Source organism: Euphorbia lathyris, chromosome 5 (genome assembly GCF_963576675.1).
Source record: "Euphorbia lathyris chromosome 5, ddEupLath1.1, whole genome shotgun sequence".
NCBI classification, from domain to species: domain Eukaryota; kingdom Viridiplantae; phylum Streptophyta; class Magnoliopsida; order Malpighiales; family Euphorbiaceae; genus Euphorbia; species Euphorbia lathyris.
The window spans coordinates 35025267-35048137 of record NC_088914.1 but is presented as its reverse complement, the minus strand read 5'-3'; the positions used below and the strand labels follow the sequence as shown (position 1 = coordinate 35048137).

At 36.4% G+C, this 22871-nt stretch overlaps 2 protein-coding genes across 6 annotated transcripts; one reads left to right on the top strand and one right to left on the bottom strand.

Annotated features, from left to right (window-relative positions):
• The first annotated feature begins 2190 nt into the window (after positions 1 to 2190).
• Positions 2191 to 6519, top strand: LOC136231009 (uncharacterized). The gene is made up of 9 exons (XM_066020237.1): positions 2191 to 2329; positions 2661 to 3205; positions 3299 to 3400; positions 3554 to 3635; positions 3750 to 3769; positions 4259 to 4319; positions 5866 to 5927; positions 6135 to 6227; positions 6313 to 6519. The coding sequence occupies exons 2-9, from the start codon at positions 2801 to 2803 to the stop codon at positions 6373 to 6375; spliced, it is 888 nt and encodes a 295-aa protein (XP_065876309.1). The 5' UTR covers positions 2191 to 2329; positions 2661 to 2800; the 3' UTR covers positions 6376 to 6519.
• Positions 6520 to 9349: 2830 nt separating this feature from the next.
• Positions 9350 to 14784, bottom strand: LOC136230013 (zinc finger protein CONSTANS-LIKE 9). 5 transcript variants are annotated; one of them, XR_010689233.1, is made up of 6 exons: positions 14597 to 14783; positions 13304 to 13993; positions 12214 to 12444; positions 11072 to 11376; positions 9990 to 10627; positions 9350 to 9744 (listed from the first exon to the last, which is right to left on the bottom strand). XR_010689233.1 is itself a non-coding variant. In XM_066018940.1 (6 exons), the coding sequence occupies exons 2-6, from the start codon at positions 13874 to 13876 to the stop codon at positions 10306 to 10308; spliced, it is 1224 nt and encodes a 407-aa protein (XP_065875012.1). In that variant the 5' UTR covers positions 13877 to 13993; positions 14597 to 14784; the 3' UTR covers positions 9799 to 10305. The 5 variants fall into 5 exon arrangements, 3 of the variants coding, with proteins under 3 accessions (XP_065875012.1, XP_065875011.1, XP_065875010.1); XR_010689234.1 differs by lacking the exon at positions 9350 to 9744 and having other exon boundaries at positions 9799 to 10337; positions 10432 to 10627; XM_066018940.1 differs by lacking the exon at positions 9350 to 9744 and having other exon boundaries at positions 9799 to 10337; positions 10545 to 10627; positions 14597 to 14784.
• Between the last annotated feature and the right edge of the window lie 8087 nt (positions 14785 to 22871).

Below are 22871 nucleotides of genomic sequence, written 5' to 3'. Positions count from 1 at the left end.
TCATTTGGTTATAGTTGAAATTAGACTTGTTCAAAACCCCACTGCCCGCTCAGCCGGTCCAAACTTGCTCTTCAAACACTGGACTTTGACGTATATGTTTCGTAATAGGTCTGGCTCGGTCCAAGCCCGCTTATAGAGTAGGTGGGGTTTGGAATTTGTCTCACAACCCAGGCCCAACCTAGCCCGGCCCGAAATTTTAATAATAATTTTATTTTAATAACTTTTATAGTTTAATAAACTTTATATTTCAAAAATAAAAATTTTAAATTTCTTCCACATAAAAATTTCCAAACCATATATTTTTTTAGAATTTGTGAACATATACATATTTTTGTTACTATTTTATTTATTACTACAAAAAAGTATTTTTTATTTATTTAGAATTGCGTTAATTGATTTTTATTGAAATAATCCTCTAAAATTTAGTTTATTGTATTTTATTATTTATATTTATAGTATCATTTTTTAGTTTAATTTTAATTTTTAAAAAATACAAAGATATTAGTTGGGTCGGGTTGGGAATTAGTTCTTTTAGCTTGGCCCAGTCCGGCCTGAGCCTGATGTAAATATAGTGCATGTTTGGTTGGACTTGGACAAAGTAATTAGAGTCAAATACATGAATATCATAATTAAGTACAAAAATATAATTAAGTCATATAACCAAACTTAATTCTTAAAATGTCATTATTCTTTATATATTGTATGATTTTACATTATAATTTAAAAATTCTGGATTTTAATTCATAAATCATAAATCCTATAAAATTTATTCTAGACTTCTAATTTATAAATTCTAATTCTTAAAATATATTAAAAATATGAATTTTACTAATTTGAGATAATACAAAATGATCCAGCCCATGAACAGGTAATTATGTGACAAGCCCGGTTAGATCCGGTCCAAGCCCAGTCTGGTCCAGCCCATGAACAGGTCTAGTTGAAATTAGACCTGAGCATGGACCGGTGAGCTCGCCCGCCAGGTCTGTCCCAGACCCATTTAGCTGGGCTTGGACACATGAAAATGTACTCAGGCCTGGCCCGGCCCAAGACCGTACAAGCCCGTCAAAAACTAGGCGGTTATATCGGGCCGGCCCGGCCCGATTAACATATATATTTTTATTAAATATATTATATAATTATATATATATATATATTAATTATAATCTAATAATATAATTTTATATAAAAAAAGGGGTTAAGGTGCAAAAATACCCCTAACGTTTTGGGTCATGAGCAATTTTACCCCTAACGTCTAAAATGGTGCAATTTTGCCCCTAACGTTTGTAGCCAAGAGCAATTTTACCCCTAACGTTGGTAATTTGAGTCAATTTCAGACACTATTATAAAATACAGATATCTCTGTTCATTATTTTGTACCAATTCTATATCAATTCATTCTAAAAAAAAGAATTTCATTTTTTTTGTAATTTAATAATAGAATTGGAGATTAATATTTATAAATTCGGTAAATTTTTTGAATTTTTTTTATCTAATTCGTAAAAGACAGTATATTTTTTTATTATTTTTTCACATACCAACATATGTTTATGGTTTGTTACTGATAAAATGACGTACAAGTGAAGCGTAGATGATAAGATTCATGACCGAGAAGACAGTTTGATGAATTATTTCTGAAATTGACCCAATTTATCAACGTCAAGGGTGAAATTGCTCTTGGCTACAAACGTTAGGGGTAAAATTGCACCGTTTTAAACATTAGAGGTAAAATTGTTCCTGACCCAAAACCTTAGGGGTATTTTTGCACCTTAACCTTACAAAAAAAATGAAAACATTGAAGGTTCCTCCTCAAACGCGGCACAACAACAAATATAAAACGTACAAGAAGATCTTGCTTCCTCCTTCACCGCAGCTGCCGCCGCATCCTTCACCGCAGCTGCCGCCGCATCCTTCATGCCGCAGGTTTGTTTTCTCTTATCTTTTTTCTGTTTTGGTTTTCTTCGTTCGTTTCTCTGTGTTTTCTACGAATCGTTTCTCCAATTTCATTTTACACACAAAATCAACTCTCAGTTTTTAAAAAAATATATAGATGGGCTTGGACGGGTGGGCCTCCCGAACCCGAGCCCGAGCCCGATTAAATTTAGTACAATTATGTAAAGAAATTGCTGTCTACTTTGGATGTTTCTTTTACTGCTGAAACGGCGTAGTTTTGTTGCTGGAAAAGACCTAGAGATTTTAATCTATCGCTTCTATGAAGCTCCCTTTTTGCTTTCACTGGTAATTCGTGGGAGGGACCTAATTGACATAGTTGTGAATCTTCCCTTTCGGAGATTGCTTTGGTTGTCGCCGTCAAGTGCCGCCACCGGAAAAGGTATAACCTATCCGAGTTTACCAGTGATATTGTTTTTATCTCTCAAAAGTTTTGGTAAATTCATGGGTGGTTTTCTTAGGTTGGAATTCCTTTATCTAATGGTTCTCTTTTGTTGTATCTAAAAGTTTTGTATTTGTGTAAATGTGTATATTAATTCGTCTGGCTTTCAACTCCTATAATTTCCAGAACGTGATTCTTTACCTTTTTTTTGTGTGGATGAACTTACTGAAGTTGTGAATTTTTATTTTAGTTTTTGGTTTCTTGTTTGTTTCTACCTGATTCTTAGTATAAAACTGCTTACTGACGATTTCTGCAAAATATTGTCTGGCAGCTTCCTTGAGCTTGCGAAGCACTGTCTAGCGCCTCACTGTATCAGAATCAACTTAATTTGATATTTTCTTTTGTCCTGATAAAAGTAAAATACGACAATCTAAAGAGGGTTTTGCAAATTGCTGTGAACTCTAGTTAACAATGGCCGCCGAATCCCATATGCCAGAATCAGTAAAGCCCTTTAGAAAGAGAAAAGTAGGGCACAAGAAAGGATATAATGCAAAGAAGAAACAAAAACAGTTTCCAGGAATGAAAGAGAGAGTCAAAATGGACCCCAAAATTAAGAAAATGCTTCAAAAGAAGGCACGTGATTACAATTCTGATGATGACGAGGAAGAGATTAACGATGATATAGAAGAAGAAGAACAGGAAGCTTCTTTCAAGGATGATGATGATAAGGATTTTGGTATTGAAGTTGCAGGATCCGAACAGGAAGAAGAAGATGATGAAATTCAGCCAGGAATTACAAAACTTGCAGAGGGTTGTAGAGCATTTAGGATTGCATTTAAGATTATTATGGCAAAAAGTGTACCTGATGATTCACTGGTAAGCTAGCTTACATTGACCAGTCGGATTTATTTTATTTTGTTTAAGTTTTGGTTATGGAGGCATGTATGAAAACTTTTAGTGAATTTTCAGGGGCCTGTGTTATCAGGGCACCAGAAACTTGTAGTGGAGAAGCTTGCTGAAGAAGAAACAGGAAAGAAGGTCAAGAGAGAGGCCAAGAAGGAGAAACATTTGGTACTTCCCTTTTCACTTCATTTTATCATTTTGATCATGCTGTTTGAAATTTCAGTTTTGGGGCAGTAGTATGTTTTATTCTTGTTTTCCGTTTTCTTCTTGATCATTCTGCTTAAATCATATCTACTCTGTCTTATTCATTTTACATGATAGATGGAAGAGAAGGGGCATGTGAAGCCTGCTAATTATCTAGATACACACGAAAAGTTTCTCATAAGTGTTGCTACAAAAGGAGGTACTGCATTTGATCAATAATGTATTAATGCTTATATTTTGTGTGTCAACTTACTGATGTTGTTTCTCATACTGACATGTATCATGTTTATTGTTTATGTTGCTGGCGTTTCAGTGGTGAAGTTATTTAATGCTGTAAGTTGCTTTCTAAAACGTTTATTATGTTGCATCTCTTTCATTGCCTTAATTATTATGTAAAGAAAGTTTTTTCTTCATTAGGACAAAAGTAGGGATTACATCTATTGAGAATAAAATGAGAGAAAACCGACTAAGGTGGTTTGGCCATGTGAGACGAGCGCTTGATGCGCCGGTTAGGAGGACCGAAGAGTGCCAAAGGGATGTAGTGGTGAGGGGTAGGGGAAGACCTAAGCAAACTTGGAGGAGGGTGATCGAGAGTGATATGAGTTTACTGGGAATTGAGGAAAATATGGTAGTGGATAGGACGGAGTGGAGGGAGCGAATTTGTGTCGCTGACGCGACTTGATTTCACGGTTTTATATGATGGTTCATGTTAGCCGACCCCGAATCATTTCGGGACTAAGGCTTTGTTGTTGTTGTTGTTGTTGTATTACTTGATCTTGCTTTCACGTTGAGACTAAGGTTACCTGTTTGATATCTTATTAGGTTAACAAGGCACAAAATGCACAGAAAGGATTGGATCCTTCAAGAACAAAAGATGCAAAAGGTGCGTGACATCTGGGGTTTGAGTTTTTATTCTTATGCATTTGTCAATACATGTATTTGTTGTATGCATTTTTATGCATTTGTTATTATTTTTCTCTGTGAAGAATTGAAGGTTTGCTGCTTTTCATGTGACATCTAGGGGTAAAATACATCGATTGCCCCTGAACTACAACGTTACTAACATTATAGTCCCTGAACTTCATTTCGTGATATAAAAGTCCTTGAACTTTACATTATACTAACATTAAAGTCTAAATCAAAGAAAGTGCGTTAAAAAATTAACAAAATGATGACCTGGGATTGAGTATTTGACCATAATTTATGGCGACATGGATAAACAAAAAAAAGAGAGTTCATGATGTAGTCAAACTTGTTCATGTCAGCATTTCGGTGAATTTTGTAAACGGATTTTTTTTTTTTTTTATTTGAACTTTAATGTTAGTGTAATGTACTGTTCAAGGGCTTTTATGTTATGAAATAAAATTTAGGGCCATAATGTTAGTAGCCCTATATAGTTCAGGCCCAATATTGATATTTGAAAGGCTCTCATATTGGTCGTCAGCTTGATCATATATAAATGTGTAAAATGGTTGAGTGATGTCATGCTGTTGAAGTCTAGTATAGTTTATGCTTACCATGTTTTAAAGCACAAAACAACACGATAGTCCCTGCATCTCGTAGCTGTTAAGGGCCAAGTTCCAGCTATTACATTTGTGTTGTGGAAGAATTGTTTGCAAAATCATCGCGTCGCTGTCATAGTTGTTAAGGGCGCACCTCAGGCATGGCTCGAGGTCCTGCGCTTAATAAGTCCTAGGCGATGTTCTATTTAAAAGGCACTCGCCTGGCTTCACGGGCCCGCCTCTTCTGCGTTTTGATTAATGTTTAGGTTTTTAATTATTTTTTTACTGTTCTCATTAAAATAAATGGTCCATTAATCTTAATCACTTATCGTATTTAGTAAACTTAAATCTAAATCGTTGATCTAAGTAAAAGAGAATAAGAAGAGACATAAAAATAAAAGGGAGGGAAGAAGAGTAAGAAACCTAAAGGAGATGAGCTCCTTCTTCTTAAGTGCGAAAAGACGCAAGAAGCAAGCAGAGATCTGCTGCAATTCTAGTATCTTAATCTCTGTTATCAACGCCTTAACTTGGTGATGCTTAATATTATGTTTTTATGTGGTTTTGTCTTGTTTGTGTGGTTATAAGTGCGTTTTTTAGTTCATCATAACTTGTGCCTTAACTACTAATAGAGTATTAATGACATATCAAATATTGATAATTAGATTTTATCTCTGTTCTATTTTCATTTTCTGCGCCTTCTGTTCATCAGGAGCTCACCTAAGCCTTGCGCCTAGGTTGTAGGACAGATACAAATTTATTATTTATTTTCATTTTCTGCACCTTCTTTTCATGAGGCAGCAATGAATTTTGAACTCTACACTTATATGGTACCTGTACTTGTATAATTGCTACATCTTATTGTGCTTATCCTGGGGATTGCCTTTTACCTCTTCAGTTCTAACTATATGTAGTCTGGATTTTGGTCAGTGATCAAGAACCGAAGGAAACAAGCCTTCTTTTCGGAGTTAGGCAAGACATCAGCTAATGAGGTTTGTTATTTTGCTACTCAATTGATACTGTTCAGCCTTTACTGAAAAGTGCTGTCTCGCAGTCATCAATTCTGATGATTCATCCAAATTGTTTTATACATTTCAATATAAATACCCCTGTTTCTTTGGTTAAGACGAGCTTGTGTGTCGCGACGTCTTCCTTGTTCCATGTTTCGAGTAATCTGACAGAGTCATTGGAATATGCAGGTGAAGGTGAATGGTGAAGGGCCGTCTTGGGCTCCCCTACGCGATAACTACATGCTAACAAATTCAAAGTTGAAGGATTGGGATAGGAAGCAAGTAAGTGAATATTATGCAGAAGCATAGATGATATCTGGATGTTATGACTTCTTTGTGTAACAAAAATGTCTACTATATGATACAGGATACTGTTGCAGCAGATGATATAGGGAAAATCTCTGAAGATAGTGGTTCGGATGATGATTGATAAAGATATAGTTGGGACACTAGAGTTCCAATGTTTTTGTCTAGAAATAGTTTTGTTTTTTTGTTTCTTCTGATATATTGAATGTCTATTGTTTGTTGAATGCTTCAGCTGAATGGTATTTGATACTTGCAGTGTTTTTTTTCACTCCTGCACCTCTCATGGATAATTATTTAACTGTAATAATCTTCCAATTGAGAATAACTGAAATTTCAATATCAATATTAAAAGGATAAAGTACAAGAAGACCTTTAACATTGTCAATTAAGGGTAATTATATCTCTAATGGGTGAAAGAACGTTTGAAAAAGGGGAAGTTAATGGGCCAAGTGTGTGATGTGAAGAGTTGACTCACTCTAGGAGGCTCTGTTCGGGGAAGAGGAGAAAAGCCCTATACTATATCACAACACAAGAAGGAGAGTTCCAGGTGGCTGGATAATTCAAGCTTTGGACATCCATACAGATTTGCAGTGGTTGATGATTGTTATGCTAATTTGACATATATAAGGCGCTTTTCAAAGAAGAGTTTCTGACTCATTTCACTTCATGAATCTGAATTATTATGTCTTTTATGAATATGAGCTAATCATAACCTAAAGTTACTAAATTGTGCATAACCAGAGAGATGAATCAAGTTTAAATGACGTTCAGGTCTCCCTCCTAAACGACAAGTGGATCATGCCATCTTCTATTGATCAATCACGGCCCAGTTTGTCTTCGCCCATATCAATATTCCTATGCCCACAAGCCAGGCAGAAATCCAACCACTGTGCAAGAGCTCTTAACTCTAGGGGTCATTTGCCCTAGCACCGGGCTTTTTTTGGAAAGTTACAAAACTCAAATGCTAACCCCTATTTACATTATATATAAGTTTTTGAAAACCATACAATCTTAATCTCCAAATCCCTTTCAAGAATCAATCCCAGAGTTTTATTGATTTTTAAGTTCATATATGTTTTTTTATTTATTTTAAATACATAATAATCAATTGCAATTCGAGATTAGTTATACACAAATGTGTACGCAGTTAGTGCACTTAACCTATGTTCGGTGGTTCACAAATCGTCAATTATGAACCATATTGCTAAATTGCAAACTACATTTTATTATTCGCATTTAGTATAAATTATGACCCAATTGCGAAGTAAATCTATGTATAGTGCTTCACAATTTGCAAAATGAGAACTAAATCTCCAAAATGGAAGCTTATTTCACAATTTATTTAGATTGTGATCCAATATATAAAATTGTGATTTGCAATTCCTAAAATGCGTTGTAAAAATGCGAAGCTAATTTTTCAATCAATTTCACAATTATGAACTACCTATTCTATGTCTTTGTTAAATATGATATGCTTTTTATAGGAATTTGACAATGAAGTATGTCCATAGAGTTTGTTATTAATTTGTTTGATCTTGTGGAATTACCAATGAAAAAAAGTTACAAGTATCATGAGATATGTGGGGTGGTGAATCGAAGATGCAATACAAAAATCAAGTTGGAGAGGTTAAAAGAGAGAATTTGCACTTTTGTAGGTGTTGATTAACCTCATTTGGCCTTTATATGCCCATGCAAGGAAAATACGGTCCAAACAAAAATCTTCGCAAATTAGTATCTATTATAGATCGTAATGATGCACGGTGCTTCCTGGAGTATTGCTAGAAGAATTTGACCTATATGATGCCACTATATGTTCAATTGATACACAAATACCGCGAGGTTGTAAGGAAGAGAATGTTGAGACGAGTAACCCCCATAAGGTAATACACGTTCAAACCATATGTCAGATCAATCAAGTAGTGATCCAATTGTTAATCAAATTATACATGAAGATATATCGGGTACTTATAACATCGAGCATGATGATGATGGCGATACATTTGTCCATGAAATACAACCAATTGATAAAGTTGTTCCCGAAACAAATACACAAGTTGATCATGTCCCATCAAATATCTATGAGCCAGATGACGAAGACAGAAAAACGAGGGCTGGTCTATTTCAATGGCTTCTAGAGGTCCATGATGCACCCATAATTCTTATTGTATCTAAAGCATCAACATGGGTGATCGGTTTAAAGGTGCATGATATATTCTTAAACAAACGAGAATTGCAAGATGCACTTAGAAGACATGCAATTCAAGAGAAATATGAATGAAATGTCTACAAATCCAACATGGCAAGTTGTTGAAGGTAAGGAGTGGTCCTAGCGGACTTAAAGTTGGAGATGAAGTTTTTTAGTATGTGGACCAAATGACACTATTAGGGACACCCAAGAGCAAAACCCTCGTTTTTACTTATCCTACACAAGACTTGGGGTCTAAATCTATAAAAAAAAAAAAAAAAAAAGGAGAATGATAAGGACATAAATCCGTTCATTCTGTTCCATGAGAGTTAAGCAAGCATTTGAAGCGTTTAAGAGGATCTAGGAGGGTTTCAAACGAGTTGGCGTGTCACAAATAGTGAGATCATCAAACCTATGTCGGAGGTTTCGGGCTCAAAAGGGCAACACGCTGGGTGGAGAGATGAAGAACCGTGTGGAGGAGAAACATGGCTCACACATCGTGTGAGGAGCCCACACAACATGTCAAAAATCCACACGCCGCGTGGCTCCAAATATGGAGTTTCTGCTTCTCAAATTTAATTCACACGATGTGTGGGTATTCTGACATGTCACGTGAACTTACGAATTCAATAGTGTCTTTCTTTCCATATGTTTACTATTTACAACAGTACTATCTTATTATTTACAACAGTACCACTGCTGTAATTACAAGTCTTGTCATCAACTTATTTACTATTTTACCACTTAGTATTTACTAGTTTGTCATTCTTTTATCCGTAGTCCCTTTTAGCGCTATTAACTTATGTTGTGATAGTTTCATTTTATGGGTTTTATTGTATTTTCATTCATAGGGTTTAGTGAGGTTATAAAGCTCAATTTTCTATTGTAATGCGTCTTTTATCAAATCAAATACAAAACACTCCTATTGAAGCTAGGGTTATATTCTATTTGGAGGTTCATCTCCTTCAAGTTTGTTTCTTTGTTGGTTTAAGATTAAAACCTTCAACTTCATCTTTCAAGAATTTCAATCTGTATCATACTAGTTGATGTCACTTGACTCTGTTCCGGGGAAGAGGGGAATTTCTCTTAGCTATGCTTGCAGAGAGTTCTTCTAGTCTCTTTTTATCTTTTCTTTCTAGTCTTTTTATCTTTAGAGAAATAAATCAATACAATCCATCTCTTTTGACCATTCCTTTCTCATAATCTATCTTGTTTAGCTGTTTGCAAGCTTGCTTTTCCAAACAGAAATGGCTCCAAATCTACCAGGTGGTTTGCATCACAAGTCCTGAAGTGAAATGAAGTAAATTTCTGCACAAAAAAAACAAAAACAAAAATACAACTTAACATCTTATACTTGATCACTAATACATAATAATTCTGTGCTATTTGCATTGACTGACAGAAAAGGAAAAATTACAACTTTTTGTTTCTGTTTAAAAATAGAAGTGTTTGGGCTATGAATATAACTCTCTCAACTATAAACATATAGTAACTTGCGCTATACATGTCAAAACGAATTGAAGGAAAAAAAGAAAAGAGAAAAAAATAGTTACAATTGCGAGATCTTGGGTTCATCATGCATGCCAGAGCGAGACAGCTTTTATAGAACCAACCAAAGCAAGGAGCTATCTACTTGATTAATATTTGACATTATGAGGATTGAGCAATGCAGAAATAAATACTCTTCTTTCCCTTTAGAACTCCAGTTCTTCACAAGGAATAGAAAATTCGTAGTTAATGCAAGACAAATCTATGTCTGTCTTGTTGGATGCCAAAAAAATCTCTTGTTTACAGTGATGGAAACTTGTGCATCTGAATCTTATTGGTGAAGTCGAATACGAGTACGAATACCAGCTCTTTCACATCCGCCTATTTCTCCCCATCAAGACCTCCTAGGTCCCCTGTGATACAATCATAAATCTCTGTCATTCCACAAGGAAATCAGGCATTAATTGAGCCGGTGTTAGTTAATAATAATTTTCTCTCGAACTAAACCTCGGGTTCTTTCCTTTTTCATTTTTTCGATTTCGTCTTTTAAAATAATATATAAAAATTGTACTCTCAGCAGCTTCTGGTTTTGTTCATTGGATCATAATCATAAGCATCACCAGCTTTCACGAATCTCCCCTTCACACGTCTTCTTACATCAGCCCTTGCCTTCCGGGAAGCATATCTCACTCTCTTCTCGAACCTGTATCACAATTAACTTTCCGATTAAACATCCATGTAATGAGGTACACAATAATATGCACATAAATGATAAATCTGTAAACTGAACCACAATGTACTGCATTGCATGCTTTTTAACTATACCTCAGTCTACCAGTGAAAATTTGTATATGTTTTCAGAAAGCAGACATAAATAACACTCGCATATTTTCACTGCTAGACTGGAATAACACAACTTTTCCAATCAAACATAAAACGCAACTACTTGACCATCTATGTATAAATGCATAAATGAACCCGAATCATATGAACACATTCAGTTCTTATATTTGACTTCAATATTATGTTATTGCCAAATAAAGGAATTCCTGCATAGTTCAATTAGAGGAGAAGATATAACTTTCCCAAGTCAAGAATTTTAGCTGCTACTGTATAGTAAATAGAGAAGGCATTACAGCATACTTACTTCCTTGTCTTCTTTTTTTCCTTGTAACGCAATACAGCATCACTGCGATTAACCAATGGGAAGGAGCCCTCAGCACATGGAGGACACCATGGAGGCTCTCCCATTAGAAGCATTGAAGATGCCCCACAATCTTGGTAATCTGCAGCACTACTCTCTCCAGTCAGGCCGGAGAATGAGAGGCTAGAATGACCTTGTCTTGTCGTAAAACAAAGGACTGGTTCAGTTTTAGCACTCATCATGGAATCACCAGATGCAGCAGTACTGCATGCTGGCTGCATTGCATTGCCCAGTCCAACTGATGATCCCTGCAGAAACATAACCGTAAGTATGTTTGTACTCATAAATGGCTAACATTACAAATGTTTAATACAGGCTATGAATGAGAAAGAGAAGGAAGAGCGTTAGACGAGTGGTGCAGCCAAAGATTAAAGAAATACATAACAAGTGTATGTTGAGCAAACAAAATACAAATGCTCAAAAGTTCACAAGGCACTTTCACATCCAAAATTAATCAACTAAACTCGCATGATTAATTGCGCCTTTTATAACAAGCACAGCAGATTCAGCATTAGGTATTGTGACAAATATTGATTCCTTCCTACCACAATTCGGATACAGCAAGAAAAGGAAGGACGAAAGGAATGACTATCACGATATTACACAGTTTCCTCCCGCAGACATGCATGTATCACTAGCATCAGGAATATAGAGAAGCCTATCACATGATGGAGAAGATTAACATGGATTGAGCTTGGCATACCATAGCTGTTTCTGAAATATACAAGGAAAGTTTCATGTGCAGCTATTTCTACTTTACTTTTCATGTCTGAAGGTACCCTGTTATCGGATTGTAGAAATTGTTCTGCTTGCTTCTATGGGCACATCGGGACAAGGTACAAAAATCACATGCTTTGGCAGTCCAGTTAGTGCAGACTTTTTGAACTAAATAAACAGAAAGACTAAAACAGCCTTCTTCAGTCTTTAATCATAGTTGAAACTGAAGAACAAAGTTTTTTTAATCAATCAAGAAAAAGAATAACCAGATTAACGATCCATGAGATCAACTGATCCAGCACAAGAAGCAAAAACTAATTGAAAGGCCATTCAGACAAGATAAAATGATAGTAGAATGGAGAAAGAACCTCAGCAGCCACTGCACCCTGGCAATTGGACTCAGCACCAGACATGTCCTTTATGGTAAACAAGCTACTAAACCCGCCATTCTCAAAAAGCTCTTCTGAATTACTGAGGGTAACACCAAAGAGTTCTTCATAATTCTCAAGATTCAAATCCATTTCATCCATATTAAAGTCCTCATAAAGGTCATCATCATCTTCACAAATTGCAGGGCCTGTAGTCTCAGGGCAGCGCAACTGCATATGAACAATGTAAGTAAATAAGGTTCCTTACAAGTTTAAGAATAAATCTTAAAAATCATGCAAATAAAAGGGGAAGCAATGGTTTAACATTCTCTTTCCTGACAAAATTCAATTTTATTGAACTTTGCCATACATATTCCAAAAGGTAAAGTCAGGAGCTCTTGCAGCTGCTGTGAGAAAAGTGCCTCTCAAAATACCCATATAGATTCCCCACTTAGAAATCCTTCAGTGAATTGTTTAAATGATTTTAGCTCGTCAATGAATGGATTCTAAAGATTTTAGCTTCTCAAAAATATGTTGGTTGTAAATCATAAGCGGAGAAATAACTATAACTTACAAGCACCTCAAGGTATGCAGTAATTCCAAGTATACAATGCATATTGCTGAAGAAATCTCAAAGATAATAAGCAAAAGCTATCAAAATTAGTGAAATAAAAGAAATTTATGAAATAAGATTTTATAACTTAGAAAGCAGAAACTGTTAAATGGAAAGTACATAAATTTCAAGGAGGGCGAAATTTCAAAATATGTTTTATTTCTCAGCAAGCTACAAATGACATTGTCAAGTAAACTTGTACAAAAGTGAGAAGGTTCAAGCAAAATGGCTTAATGATGAAGATTTTCTAGTAAGACAAATGAACAATTCACAATACAAGATGTCATTTCGTAAACAGATATAAAAAGTTAAAAACTGGGGTATTTTAACAAAAGAAATAGAAATTTTTCCTGCAATCTAAATAGAATCATTTAACAGTTGGCTTGTAAAGGAAACAAAATGCTGAAAACTTGAGAATGCCTGCAGAAAGTTTTAATTAGACCTTCCAAACAATGAATACACTGAAGCCCAATATACCTTTGGCAAAGGTGCTGTTGCTGATCTAGCAGGCTGATCGAGACTGTTTGGCACCAATTCCGACATTGAAGAAGTTCCGGCGTAACCATTTGATTTTGATACTTCACCTGTCCCAGCACCGGCAGATAAATTTTGGCTGACAGCATTCTTTGGAGGACCCCATGGACCAGCTGAACTCTCTTCAGCTATGCTCATCAACCCCATTTCCTGCTCGCAGGCAGATTCACCGGCAGAAGAAAAGTCTGAAGTAAAGGCCCACAATGAAGAAAGCTCTTCAGATGATGGACAACCAGAGTAACAATTGATTGTTTGCCTTTTATGTGTTGAAGTTGAGGTAGAGCTTCCATGGATGGACCAATCACAATTTTGACAAAGAGAAATTCTCTCTTCGAGACATCTCATTAACGCGGGTTGTGAATTACATCTCTCACATAAGAGTGTTCTTGAATGTCGCCTGGATAACGCATTAGCGGAGTGGACATTTCTATCACAAGACAAACATAAACAAGCTGCATCCGACCTACAGTACACTGTGGACCTTTGGTCACCACAGAAATCACAAATGTAACCCATGTTTAAACTAACAATTCTCTCCAAAATCCGACTAATTTGACAGCAAATCCGATATCAGGTGACAAAAGAACAGCTCCCTTGATGCAGCAGAATTCACTTCTATTGTACTTTTACAACCTTCACATAGTAAAAGAGAAATTTTAGTTTGGCAGCCAGAAATCAAAATAACGGATTGCAGTCCGATGAGAACTATTTTTCTCTTTTTCAATATATAAAGGAAAAGGAAATAAAGCGTTTAAGGGTGTCAGATTGTAATTATGAAATGAATTCAACCAGAAAAAAGTTGTTGCTTGCCAGAAAAAAAGAAAATAAGACAGCTGATAATTTTTAACTCAAAAAACAAAAAGAACTGAACTTTTGACCAATTAAAAGAAAGAAGAGAAGTACTTTTTCAAGCACGTATGACCTCGCCGGAAACCCGAACATGAATTACAAGCTACGAAAAACAATAATCCAAATAAAAAAGAGACGCAAGCATGATCTAACATAGCAAGTATATATATATATATAAATAAAATAAAAAAGCAACAAAATTAACGAACTAGAAGATGTACAAAGAGCGAAAAAAAATCACTGTAGAACCCAAAATCCAGCAAGGATCCATGACATACTAGTGTGCTGACCTTGAGAAGGAAGAACAGAACAATTTTGTATAATCTAGACAGTGAAAAATCGAAGCAGAAACAGAGACACAGAGAAGGAGAAGAGAGGGAAAATTACCGTAAAAGCAAGAAGATCTGTGAAATATGAATCCAATCATACAGGAAGAGAAGAAACCCTAGATGAGATGACACAGAGATATATGGATTCAGTCTGTTCTGGTTATGCTTAAAGCTGGTTCTGGTTCTGGTTCTTCTTCTTGAGAAAAAGAGAAAAAGAGAAAAATGGAAAATAAAAATAAAAATAAAAATGGAAGAGAAATAGATAGATATTGGGTGGGTATAGGAAATGTGACATAAGATGATAAAAAAAGTGCAGAGAGAGAGGGTGGGGGAAGTGGGGCCCTGTCCTTTTCATTTTACTCTCTTTAAAAAGCTCTTTTTGTTAGGCCTTTTCTTCTCTGCTATATTAAAATATCTATTATTTTATTTGTTTTATTAGTGCCACCTCTGTTTGTCTCTGTGTGCTTATATATCTCAAAAGTGCACTATAAATATTCATTAAAATAATATTTCTTTTTCGCTACTTTCGCCTAATTTCTCACATTCCCATCCCTACCCTTGCCTTTACCCTTGATAATGGGGATAAGGTGCAAATTTACCCCTAACATTTTTTGAGAGGATCAGATTTACCTTTTAAGTATGAAATAGCAAAATTTTAGATTTATGGTTTTTCTAAAGGTGCAATTTTAGGCCTATTAGATGGAAAACTTTAACGGTGTTAAAATTGCACATTCTTAATAGATGTGGGTCTTTCTCACTTAGCTTCTTGTGCCAAGCTTTCAGCATTGAATTTGAATTTCACGCCCAGAAACACAGGTTGTGGCATCTTGTCTGTTGTTGTGGGTTGCAAAAAAACTTATCGTTCTCCACCTTAACCGATGTCTCAATGTTACTAGTGGTGAATGGTTGGAATACCTCGGCAAGTTAGAGACGCTCGAAGACCTTTCGATTAAGAATTGTAGAGTGATAGGGGAGGGAGATTTGATTAAGTTAGGATGTAGCTGGAGAAAACTAAAAAAGCTGCAGTTTGAAGTGGATGATATATGAAGGGTCATCCAATGGTTTGGGACAATAAATTTTTATGTCAATAAATTTCGACAAATGAATATTTTAATGATGGAGCATTTGGGAGGAGCGGCCAGTTGGACTATTAAGTGCACAAAAAAAATGCTTAATCCATATCAGGACAATAAAAAAAACGATAGCTTTAGGAAAAGGAAGTGCCGTGATTGAAGGGAAGAAGGAGAAGCAGAGCAAAATCACGATTGAAGCTAAGAAGAAGGAGATGAGATCAAAATCAAAATCGCAATTGAAGGGAAGAAGAAGAAGAGCGGAATCGTGATTGAAGGGAAGAAGATGAAAAAGAGCAGATTCAAAATCGCAATTAAGAAGGAGACGAATCTGCTGAATCACGGTTACGGGGAAGAAGATGGAAATGAATTATGCAGGATGAGTGTAATCCACGTGAAAATCCTAAATATAAATTTTCTGACATGGCATACAATTTTAACACTGTTAAAGTTTTCCATCCAATAGGCCTAAAATTGCACCTTTAGAAAAACCATAGACCTAAAATTTTGCTATTTCATACTTAAGGGGTAAATCTGATCCTCCCCAAAAACGTTAGGGGCAATTTACATCTTATCCCTTGATAATATGATATTTACATAAAAGTACATCAAATTCCAGGTGTTACAGGACAGAAAAAAGGGTGTAAATCTCCATCTTCGCCGGAAAATATTGCAAGAAAAAATCTCGGTCCTAATATTAGGGGTAAATCTTTTTAAATGGATCAATTAATCTAATTTGCATACTTGTGTAGAGTTGTAGTAATAAAATATCAATCTGATTTACAAAACTAAATATTCTCTTCATTCCATTATATAAGTCATTTTAGGTTATTTCACACAAATTAAGAAATATATTGGTTAATTAAAAAAAATCTTTCTCATATCACTATTGAGGAATAAGTATTGGAATATTAAAAAACACATGTATCAATACAAAAAATTTAATATTTGGATCAAAAAATTAAACTAAAAGTTCTTAAAATCCTAGAATGACTTATATTTAGGGAAAAAACTAATTTGCTAGAATGACCTATATAATGGAATGGAGGGAATATCAAACAACCAATTACTTGACCCGATAAATAAGCCTAAAAAATATATATCTCATTTCTGACAGGAAAAAGGATAATTTGTACTAATTAGAAATTAATATAATTTTATGGATGAGAGTATTCCAGGATTAGAGTCTGTAGATCCAGTCGAGAAGGTGGTTGAATCTGTGAACCCACTTTTTGTCTCTAAGGATGAAGCCCAGGGGGGGACCCTGACCCTTGCAGCTAGAAGGATGAAGAATTCAAATGAGGTTAGTATTCATGTTCCTGGTATTGATCCTGGGATTGGGAAATCTATGGGAGTTAACAAAACTAATATGAAAAAGCTTAAAGGAAAACAAAAAAGTGGCCTTAACACTTTGGCGTTTCCAGATAAGAGGGGGCCCGGGGGTACCTCGGTAAGGCTCTCAGGAGCCCCTAGTAAATACCTAGCTTAGGGTAGGGGTGTGGTCAGTTGTCCTCCTTTCTATGGATTTGTTATTTTGGAATGTTAGGGGTGCGGCTAGCAAGGCTACCCGTATCCATATTAATGATCTTATTAAGCAGTTTAATCCATCTTGTTTTGCTCTTTTGGAAACTAAGATTAGTGGTGAGAAAGCAGATGAGGTGGTTAAGAAGTTTAAGAACTGGCACTGTGTTAGATCGGAGGCAACTGGCCGGGCTGGGGGGATTTGGCTTTTTTGGAGGCCAGATCGGATTCATTTTGATATTCTTAGCATGGATAAGCAGTTCATTCATTGTAAAGTGAGTATTTCCGGCAATACTCCCTTTTTTATTACCCTTGTGTATGCTGACCCTATCTTGTCTAATCGAAAACGGCTCTGGGAGGTTCTCTATTCTATGAGTGTCAGCATTTCGGAGCCCTGGTTTGTGGCGGGTGACTTCAATGATATCGCCTTTATGAGTGATCAGAGAGGGGGATCCAATCATTATGTTAATCGTTGTCTGCATCACAAGAATAGTATGGATTTATGTGGGCTTTCCGATCTGGGGGCTTCTGGTCATAAATTCACTTGGAAGCGTAATAATACTTTTGTTCGATTGGACAAAGTCTACGCTAATGTTTTAGCTCTAACTTCCTTCCCCGAGTGCTCTGTGTTGAACCTCCCATTCCGTCATTCGGATCATTGTCCTATTTTGTTTAGACTTTTGAGAGGTAAGCATCCTAGGGGTAAGAGACCGTTCCGGTATCAGTTGGCTTGGGAGTCCCATCCTAAGTTTAAAGAGTTCGTTCATGAGAGTTGGAGACCTCATTCGTATGTACTGCAAGCTGCTGAAGGGTTCAGGAATAAGGTGCAGGGGTGGAATAGGAATGTGTTTGGGCATATTATCAGAAGGAAGAACAAGTTATTAAAGAGGATGGAGGGCATTCAACGCAGGTTGGAGGGGAGGTTTGATCATAGCCTTGAGGGCCTCCTCAGAACCCTTCAGAAGGAGCTGGAGGCTGTGCTTAGGCAGGAGGAGTTCCTTTGGTTCCAGAAGTCTCGGAAGTCCTGGATTAGAGATGGGGATCGTAATACCAAATACTTCCATCTCTCTACCCTGATCAGAAGGCAGAGAAATAGAATTGAGGCCATTAAGGATTCTAATGGTGATTGGGTTTATGAAGATGAGGTTATTCGGAACTTAGCCCTGGATTTCTACAGAGAGCTGTTCAAAGAGGAACATGTTCTTTTGGAGAGGGCTCACTCTATTGCTACATTTCCTTTAATCAGTGAGGATTGTAGTCAGGAGGCCTTTCAACCTATTTCCCGAAAAGAGATTGACCAAGCTATCTTCAGCATTGGGGCTTCTAAAGCTCCTGGGATTGATGGTCTTCCGGCGGGCTTTTACCATAAGCATTGGGATGTAGTGAAGGAAGGCATCTATAATTTTGTCTTGGGGGTGTTCAGTGGTTCGAAGGATATTGAGCTGGTTAATAGAACCCTCCTGGTTCTGATTCCTAAGATTGATAAGCCTTCTTCCTTTTTGCATATGAGACCTATCAGTCTTTGTAATGTTCTTTACAAAACTGTTACAAAGATTGTGGCTAATAGAATCCGTGGCATTCTTCCTGCGATCATTTGTCAGAATCAGGGTAGCTTTGTGCCTGGTAGACAAATGATGGATAATGTGGTGATCGCCCAAGAGATGGTCCACACGATGAAGATTAGGAAGGGGAGGAAAGGCATTGTGGCTCTGAAGCTGGATTTAGAGAAGGCCTATGATCGAATTAATTGGGATTTCTTGATGGAGAGCCTTGAGAGAGCTAGAATCCCGGACAGCTGGAGAAGTTTAATTAAGGTATGTATTTCTTCTCCTGTGTTTCAAGTTATGGTCAATGGGGATATGTCGGAGGAATTTTCCCCGGGCAGAGGAATCCGTCAGGGGGATCCTATGAGCCCTTTCCTTTTTGTTATTGCTATGGAGAGGTTCTCTCACCTGATTCAGGATGCGATTGATAATGGGAGTTTCCACCCTGTGGCGATCAACAGCTTCTGTCCCCAGGTGACTCACTTATTCTTTGCAGATGATGTCCTTATCTTTCTTGAGGGTAATGAGGAGCAGTTGAGAGTCATTATGGATATTCTGGATTGTTTTTGTTCGGCCTCTGGGCAGAAGCTTAATATCCAGAAATCTAGGATGATGTGCTCTAAGAATATGAATCAGAGAGTCTGTAAGAGATTAAGTGATCTCTCAGGTATTCCTCTTACTGATTCTCTTGGGAAGTATCTGGGCGTTCCCCTCCATAGTGAGCGTGTGTCTAAAGGCTCCTTCAAAGAGACTTTGGATAAAGCTAATTCGAAGTGTGCCACTTGGAAAGCCAAGACTCTGTCTCTCGCTGGCCGCCTCACGTTAATTCAATCTGTTAATTGTGCTGCTCCCAATCACATCATGCAGGCTTGTAAGCTTCCGGATCCTGTGCTTAATGATCTTGACAAGATTAACCGTAGGTTCCTGTGGGGGGAAGCTGCGGAGGGCAGGAAGATCCATCTTGTGCCTTGGAGTGAGGTTTGCCAGCCTAAAGATTCTGGGGGTCTGGGTATTAGGAAAGCAAAGGACAATAATAAAGTTTTATTAATAAAACTCCTTTGGCGTATGTGGCAAAACCCCTCCTCTCTTTGGGTTCGCCTCCTTTGTGGTAAGTATCGGAAAGACAAAATCTTCGGGGGCCCGAAAGAGAGAGTTGCTAATTGTTCCTTCCTCTGGAAAGGACTTAGTGCTGTGTTTGATGAGTTCTGCTTGGGAGTTGGCCTGGAGGTGGGGAATGGTAAGTCCATTAGTTTCTGGTTTGATAACTGGATTGGGGATAAACCGTTAATTGAGGTGTGTTCTTCCCCCCCGCCTAGTGATATACGCAACTGGAGGATTGCCGATGTGGTTGACTCGGAAGGGGACTGGATCTGGTCAAAGTTTGATACTTTCTTTAGCCTTGAGACTCTCCTTAGAATGCGGGGAGTGAAGGTGAGTAATCAAGAGGAAGACTTGGATAGGCACTGTTGGGCGCTGACTAATAATGGAGTTTATTCTTGCAAATCGGCCTTTGAAGCTTTCTCTCTCTTTAGATCTGATCCTCCCTCGGATGTGTGGAAGTCGATTTGGACCCTTAAAGTTCCTTTCCGTATTAGGAGTTTCCTGTGGCTGGGCGTTAAGGACAGGCTTCTTACTAATTCGGATAGGCACAGAAGGCACTTGGCTGATTCTGGAGCTTGCAGTAGATGCAGAGGCCATATTGAGACTTTGTGCCATGCTCTTAGAGATTGCTCTAATAGTAAAGAGGTTTGGAGGAAAATTCTCCCACACCATATTTTCTCTTCCTTCATGGCACATTCTGAGGTCGACTGGTTCTCTGATGGTGTTAGAGGAAAGTTGCTTCCATACATGGAGCATGGTGACATTTTCTTTGCTATTATCTGTCACCAAGTTTGGAAATGGAGAAACGAGGAGATTTTTGGAGATAAAACTGTTTTTATGACAAACTTAGCTGATTTCTTCTCGAAAAAACTTTTCTCTATTATCGATAGTTTCAAAGGAGAGTCCCTTGCCAGAGCCTCTCAGTGTTGTGATGTCCATCTCGTGGGATGGAGCAGGTCAAGAGAGGGGGTTGTGAAGCTGAATACTGATGGTTCCTGCCTCAGTAACGGTAAGATTGCGGCTGGAGGTGTGCTTAGAGATGTAGGGGGCGTCTGGCTTTCTGGGTTCTCCCAGAATTTAGGGTTGGGTTCTTCCTTTTCTGCGGAGCTCTGGGCTATTCTTACTGGAATCAATCTTGCTAAAAGGCTGGGTGTTAAGAGGCTCTCTGTGGAGTCTGATAATTTGGAAGCAATCAAAATGATTTCTGAGAATCATTCTATGGGTCTTAACAGTCGCAACCTCATCAAAGCTATTATAAGGCTTTGCTCCTCCTTTGAGTTCGTAGAGTTCAGACACATTTTTAGAAAGCAGAATCGTGTTGCTGATCGCTTGGCGGCGGCGGGCCATGAAGGGACGTTAGGCGTTACTACCCTTCCTGTTTCCCCTAGTTTCATCTCTCATCTTCTCTTAGAAGATAGGTTAGCTTCCCTAAGCTAATTCCTAGGTAGTTTGTTGTTATTCGTTTTTCTTTTCCTTTTCTACCAAAAAAAAAAAAGAAATTAATATAATTTTGCTTAGTTTGTAATAAAAAAAAAATATGATATATAAAGTAAGAGAATAAAGACAAAGTCTATTTAGATTTGTTTAAATTAGAAAAAAAGCTAAAGTATTTCACATGATTGGCCTAATAAGTATGTAATCAAATATAAAAAAGAAGTTGATTCTTGCGGTTTGTTTTAATGAGAGGGAAACTTGACGGCCATCAAAAGGAAACAAGTCATTATATATTTTCTTCAAACACTTGAAACTCTTTTCGTATAGCTAAGGTAACTCTTTACCCTCCTTCAAATCTACTATTCATTTATTTATTATTATTATTTTATCCAGATCTTTTTCACTCTTTTATTATTAAGGTTGGACATGGATCTTAATTATGCTATATAAAATCAAATATTTAAGAAAAAGAATTCAAAATCGAATTAAAATGTTGACTTTTTTGACTGAATTAGTTGAATTTGATCAAAATTAGTTAAAATTTTATATTTTTCTTAAAATATTCAGTCCAATCTAATATTTCTAGGATTATTATCGTGTTATTTATTCATTTGAGGGTAGTAATAATTACAAAAAAAAAAAAAAATAAACAAAATTATTGTTCTTTTACTAATAGAAGTAATACAAAAATATGGATAGAGTTTGTACAAGTAAACCAAAAGCATTTATAACACAGGTTTACTTTTTCACTTATGTCATAAATGAACAATTTAAAATGTGCAAATTATAAGAATTGCTAATTTTGTTTTGAAAAGTAACATATGTCAATAGAGTAAGAGAGAGCAGGTCTAAATTTGTCCCATACAAGTGCATATTTCCCCTATCACATGAAATGCAAAAAAAAAAAAAAAAAAAAAAACAATATCAATATCAATATCAAGTTACTTGATATTTTATTTGTAGGTAGTACAAAATTTCAACTTATTGATTTCATTGTCATATCAGTCATTTAAGTGATTAATCTACAAATTTTTTAGAATGGAACACGATTTTACTAGTTTGTTTTTTTCAAAGTAATTTGAAAATTATATTCAAGAACAATTTATTACTATACGAAAATTAATAGAGCACTTTAAACAAATTCAGATAACCAATATATCATTTTAAGCAATTTTGAAACGAAACACCATCAAAAGGAGACGAATGCCTTTTTAAGAGTGGCAAAACCACGAGGACAGGAAGGTAAGAGACGCGAATGCCCCACCTACCTCTCATGTAGATCCAACACTAGACCTTCCAAACAAGTTTGTCAATAAACTAAAATATATATATTTGTTTTTTTTGTACATTTAACATGCTTGTAATTATATTAATAATATAGTAAATATTTTAGCCAGTTAATTTTAATTAACTTATACGTGACACTTAGTGTTAAACATTTTAATAAATTATTTGTAACGTAAAAATGTAAAATTTTATTATTTTATAAGGTCACTACTAAAAAAAACAATAGGAATAAACTTAAAACTTTATTTGGAGAAGTAGGGGTGTGATGGAACTTATGTAATGGAAGAAAGAAGTAATAACTATTTGTTTAGATAAGGCATTTGTACGAAACACAGCAAAGGCAAGGCAACCAGCCACTTGACAATACTAATAGACA